We start from the raw sequence: 6,041 nt of genomic DNA, 5'->3' as shown, positions 1-6,041 counted from the left end.
ATTTGTATCATAGATGGTATCACATTTCTCATTGAAGACAGGAATTAATTATAAAAATAGTGCTGTACCGTTATTATTTTCAATATGACAGCTGAGGCTGTTACTACTAGTGCCACAACAAAAAGATCCTGTAGCCAAAATGGAAAAAGAAAAATAGAATGGATAATAGGGCTACTGAAACAGCATAGCAATATTTCAGATTTAACATGTCTGTTGCTCTTGATTTCTTGACATACTTCTCAGTCTTTGATCAAAACAACTGAATTAGTAAAAATAAGAATTAGTACTACTTATTTGCAAAGTTTGAGATCCTTTTAAGCATTATTTTATTTTCTGTATTTTAAATCATTATTTTGGTTATCAGTACCTTCAAAACTGGCATGGTTAATGCTTTTATATTGTTTTAACAAAACTAAGCTCTTATGATAATAATATACTAGAAAATTATGGGTTGACTTCTATTGAGATGTCATTTATTTGAAAGTAATTATAAAAGTCCTGAATTGGCTTGGTGTATTTATAGTGATTACTTTTCAATTAATTGTAGCAAAAGCTTTTAATAAGGCTATCTTACGAAAGGTGGCCTTATCATAGGATTCCTCCATACTATCCATACAGAATATGCCTATTAATCTGCAGGAGCAAGGATGGTTCTTTTGTTGGGAGATTATAGTGCATTAATGATAAACCTGGTAGGAAGATGCAGTCTTAAAGCTTCTCATGGAAAACGAGAACAAAGATAGATGGTATTTCAACAGCCATCTGTCAGTTGGCATGTCAACAGTATTTTTGTAAAGGTGAGATTTCACACTGAAGCAGCCTTCCAATAGCATTTCTCACCAGGGCTGTGTTATGGTGGATGCGTTTTGAAAATTTATATAGTTAGAACTATTTTTTGCTTCTCAGTTACTGTGACAATCATCTGGAACTACACTGGCTACTTGATGTTGCTTTCTTAAACTTGCTGGTAAAAGGGTAATAACCCTTTTTACGCGAACATGTTTTTGGTGCTTAGAGAGTAGAAAACCAAAGTATGACATGAAACCGTTGACAACAGTTTTAACAATATTTAATGCCTTAATTCAAAATAGTATGCATATACTGTTGTGAGTCAAGCTAGGAGTAGTTAGAACCTGTGGTAAACTTTATTATAAGAAAGCTATTAAAGCACCAATAATGTTTTGTATACAAAGTGATGCACTACTGAGCATGCAAAAATACCTTAAAGCAAAAGATATCAAGTTCATCGTTTTGTTAACTTGACAACAGCTTAAATGTCAGCATGAGGTTGTTGAATTCCCAATTGTTTTTCCAAAAAACATAAGGAGGCTAATCTATGTTTATTATATTGTGGTAGAGGGCTACAGACAACTTTGCCTGCCACAGGGGCATTATGCATTTAGTCTTATTCGCCGACCATTTGAAAAAGACAGGAAGATATGTTGGATTGTGCTTCCTCTTAATTATGAAATCTGTTATTACTTTTGCTGTCAGGAGCAAATTCTATCAATGCGGTTTGAAAAGTCCATTAGCATTAAGTATTTATCTTAAAAAAAAAATAATCTTACCTTTTCAATGCTACTAAGAGAAATATTAAGGGTCTGCATTAAGTAAATATGCTATCCTGAATAGTAACAGTGATGTAATATGAAAGTCTCCTTTTTGGGAATCTGAACAGTTCATATTAGAAAGACATAGTAAAAGCTTAGTAAATGGCTTATCAGTACTTTCCTGATTTTTGGCTTGGTGCTGCTGTATGAATGGGTCACCGTTCAGCACGGCCATGGTAACAAACTCTTTGACAGTGATTCAAGGTGGACATACTCAGTTTGGCTTTGTACCTGCTCTCTTTTTTCTGTTGCTGTGTTGACAAGCAAAGGTAGTGTTGCAGGACAGCAGGTTACAGGACAAGTGCGAGACCGGAGATACCTACTGCAGGGGTGATTGCCTGCAAGACCAACACTTTGTAGTTTTTTGAGAAAGTGTGTTCTAGTTTATCAAACAGTATTTATTAGGAATGCAAATTGACAGATTTAAATGCACAATTAATCATGTAAAGTTGTATCACTAAGCAATAACTATGAAATAAAAGCAGGATTATTTTTAGATGCTCTTCCAGGATCCAAAGTACCTCATCAATTGTAACTATCACCATTTTAAATATATAAAATTGAGCTACTCATCTTATGTAATTATTACAGCCTTATGAAATTTGGGCAGAGTAGTGTACATAGGTAAGTACATTGCTTATTGCAAGAGTCCTATTATATTTGTAATTTAATCTTTGCATATCTCATCCCTTAGCAATAAATGTTAGGGAGTCAATCCTCATTCTCCTTCCAGTCCAAAATGCTTCTTTTAACTTCTTTAAAAACCAAACCAAACCAAAAAAATCCCATACCTTTCTTTTAGGTTAAAAAAAAAAAAGTTACTTCCATAATGACTTCAGGCCTTTCTAAAATAAATGTGATTATATTTCAATTATAAAAGCAGGTTATGTAATGCTGATACATTTTATGATTTTAATTTTTTAATGCATCATCTTCTCTCTAGAACTAACACACATAAATACTGCATCTATCCCACGATGAGCTACTGAACAAGCATTAACATTGCAGGTTTCTTTTAGTTCTGCAATTCCTATATTCTTTAACTGTTGCACATACGGATTTAAACAAAGAAAAACCCAGAATACTTTAGGTTGAGCACCATTTAGTACAATCAAAATAATTAATGATCAAGTCATCTGAGAAATTGCTGAAGCTTAAATTTTCAGAAATATGGGTTATTTTGCAGGAATTTATAAATGACAAGACCAATTCAAGTGGTACAAAGTATCCGCTCACTGTAACACTAAACTTTATTTACACAGCTTTCTACCAAATATTACTAAAGAATTGGTGGTACAGAAACAATGGTACATGCAATTTGATCCCTTTACTAAGAAAAATTAATTTACAGTTCTGTTAAATAAAGATGAAATGCTATTATATACAGTCTGTTAACTAAAAGGCCTTGTGAGACATTCAGGTCTAATTTTAATACTTTCCAAATAAATATCAAATAATGCAACATTTACAAATAGCACACCAGCAGTATTTTCACGGTAATCATTTTACAAATCAGAATTTAGTATTTCAATTAAGCAAATGAGTAGCAGCTCCTTCATAAATATTAAGGCATGTCACATAGCATCAAAATGGAACCGATGAGCCTCCTGTCGCTTCTCTCTGTCATCTGCTTTCTGAAAAATAATAATAATAAAAAAACATTTTGTGGGATCCAGAGCAATACTGTTACAGAAATGAGTTGTCAAGTGTCAGAGATTGGTTGATTTTTTTCCAAGGCACTCATTTGACAAAAGGCAAAAAGCTTAGTAAAAGCCCCAATAATTAGCTTTTAAATGATGTCAGTTTGCAATAGCAATAATCTACTGAAAATTGGCTTCTACTGTTCATGCTCATCTGTTTTAGTATTTATGACCCATTATTTTCTATTATTTCTAAAAATGCTTTTTTAAAAGGAATATTTCAAAAAGGAAGAATGTTCCTAGTATGCATTTGTTTAGTCTGCATTATAAATATGAGATGAAATTACTCTGGATTAACTGTAAGTGTCATCTGTTTTACACTTAACATGAGATTATTTTTAAAAAATTCTGTTAAATACAAATTTAGACAAAGATAGCAGTTGAACCAACAGTTAACAGCACCAAGTAGGCTAAAAATGTTCCATGTTTTTGTTTGTATTACGGAAATGTGAGGTAGGTTGCATTTTCCTGCTTATTTTATGCAGAACACACACCGATCTGCTGAAAGAATAGTTTAGATGGTGCTTGGAAAAACGCAGCATATTTAAATTGTACCTATAATCCATGTAATGTGTAAAAGCATGTCCTCTCCCACAAGCCTCCTCTTGTATTCTAAAGTGATAACCAAGTATGAAAGCACTTAATAAAGGATTTTTGAACACATAGGGTGAACTTTTCTAGAAAATGGTGTTTTTGGTCATGACAGACAGTTTGTGTAAGTCCTAGCATAAGAGAATTTAGCAAAACAGATTTAAATGCTTTTTAGCTTGCTTATGCCTAACTTTTTTTTTTTTTTTTTTTTTTTTAAATGAGTAAAATGAAGAAAAGCCTTTACAGTATGCTGTTGTGTGGGCATTCCAATTTGTATCTCAGTTGATAAATATACATGACAATTTTGGTAGAAATTGGTGCATGTGTTCTGCCATGAAAGTTTGTCATCTGCTCTGGCTTGAGGCCAAAGATTTCCTCATCACACAATGTTTATGTATGATAGCAACTCTGTTTGATTAACTATGGATTTTACTGCATTTTGTGGCAGCAGCAGAGCTCTCGGTGAAGTTTAAGATATATCAGTCTGGCTTTCTGGCAGGGACTTTATCAATGTCAGTAGTATTCTGAATGTCAAAAATGGGGTGGGAAGAAGGGAGTGGCATACTCTTTCCTACATAGAAGTGAAATGCTTGTCACATTCCAGAAAAATTTATAGTCTCACTTAGAAAGCAATTTTCACTACAATTTTTCTGTGCTTCCTGAAAAAATTACTACTTCAAATTTGACAGTAACTGATATCTGATGAATCCATCAAAACGTCTCTAGCAGTATTATCATCAATGTGTAGTGTACACATGACTAGGCTCAAGACCACAAAGTAAGTTTTAAAGAATCAGAATAGAGCACTATCAAGGTCCTTAGCTAAATGTAGCAGACTACATTGTTGTAAGACGAATAATGGTGTAAATTCTTCCTCAATTTCTCTTTCATTTGATATATCAAAACTAAAAACTAGTAACTGAGATTTAAAAGCTTTTTTTTTTTTTTTTTTTAAAATGGATCACAAATTTCTATGGCATGACAGAACAACACACTATCCCTAAATCCTATATTTATTTAAACAATACAATATTTGGCTGGCAGATGAGTATAAGAACTATTGTAGACAAAGGGCTCCTACTACTACTTATCTGCAGAGGTCAACGTATATGGTTTATTTTAACTGCTGAATAAAACACTGCAGCATACAGACAGATAAATCCTCTGGGATAAAAGAAAAGATTGTAACTGCCACTACATTTCCCCTTCCTTTCTTTGCTATAGTTACTCTAGAGATCTCTAAGGGAAAACAGCATTTAGGCAGAACAGTATTTTTGTGAGACGATTACTGAAAGAGTCAGTAAACCAAGAAGCAGCTTAGGAACAAGGAACTTTGGAGTTTAACTCCCAACCACGTCAGTGATTCACAATATTGGTCAAGATTCTTACTTGTTCTGTACCTCAACTGTTTCTTCTAAAAATTGGGAAGGTAAAAATCAATAGGAGGGCATTGGAAAATTATAGGAATTAACAGATGTTTATACAGTAGTCTGAAAATACACACATTTTATCCAAATGTTTGTGCCTATTTTGAGGAAGATGCAGCTGTTGGAAATGAGTTTATAATATAACTAATACACCACTTCATTCACATATATCTAATGGGCTTTAAAGTGGCTCAGAAACCAGTCACTCTGGGCTGAGTGCTTCTTTACATTACAATACATGAGTTATTATATGAAGAATTGTTTCAAATGTTGACGTTAAACCTCCATTTCTCCAGATGGAATTATACATAGTTAATCCTTCCCCAACTCAAAGTCCAAGTTTTTTCTGCTATTCTTGTTGCTTAAGATCTGTTGGAGATGGAGTTAAGCCCAGCCAGTGCATAGTCCTAGCTATCAGTTAGCAATGTTTTCTTAGTACAGCAGAATATGCTAAGGACAGTCATCACAAACTTTGTATTTCTTTGCTTTGTGTGTTTTACTCCCAGCTTTACTATTATTTGGAGACTGTATTTAACATTTTGAAGAGTGAAAATTGACAGACAAATAACGTTTAAATATGAAGCATGCGCAAAGCTTATCTGAATGTTTAACAAGGTCATTTTATTTCCACAAGCACAAAACAACAAACAGTTCTATCACGTCAAAATGTGCAGTAATTTTATTTGACAGCTAAGATTATGGTTTGGGTATGT

At 33.3% G+C, this 6,041-nt stretch overlaps 1 protein-coding gene across 1 annotated transcript in view; it reads right to left on the bottom strand.

Moving 5' to 3' along the window:
* Positions 1-2,699: 2,699 nt before the first annotated feature.
* Positions 2,700-6,041, bottom strand: part of ITFG1 (integrin alpha FG-GAP repeat containing 1) — a gene marked incomplete at its 5' end in the record, with an annotated part of 83,360 nt that continues 80,018 nt past the window's right edge. The window contains one exon of the mRNA XM_010294932.1: positions 2,700-3,244. Coding sequence (XP_010293234.1) covers positions 3,185-3,244 — 60 coding nt within the window. The remainder of the gene's footprint in view (positions 3,245-6,041) is intronic.

The sequence above is a fragment of the Phaethon lepturus genome, unplaced genomic scaffold (genome assembly GCF_000687285.1).
Source record: "Phaethon lepturus isolate BGI_N335 unplaced genomic scaffold, ASM68728v1 scaffold31679, whole genome shotgun sequence".
Classification (NCBI taxonomy): Eukaryota; Metazoa; Chordata; class Aves; order Phaethontiformes; family Phaethontidae; genus Phaethon; species Phaethon lepturus.
Note: the sequence above shows the minus strand (reverse complement) of the source record. Positions and strands in the feature narration are given on the sequence as shown.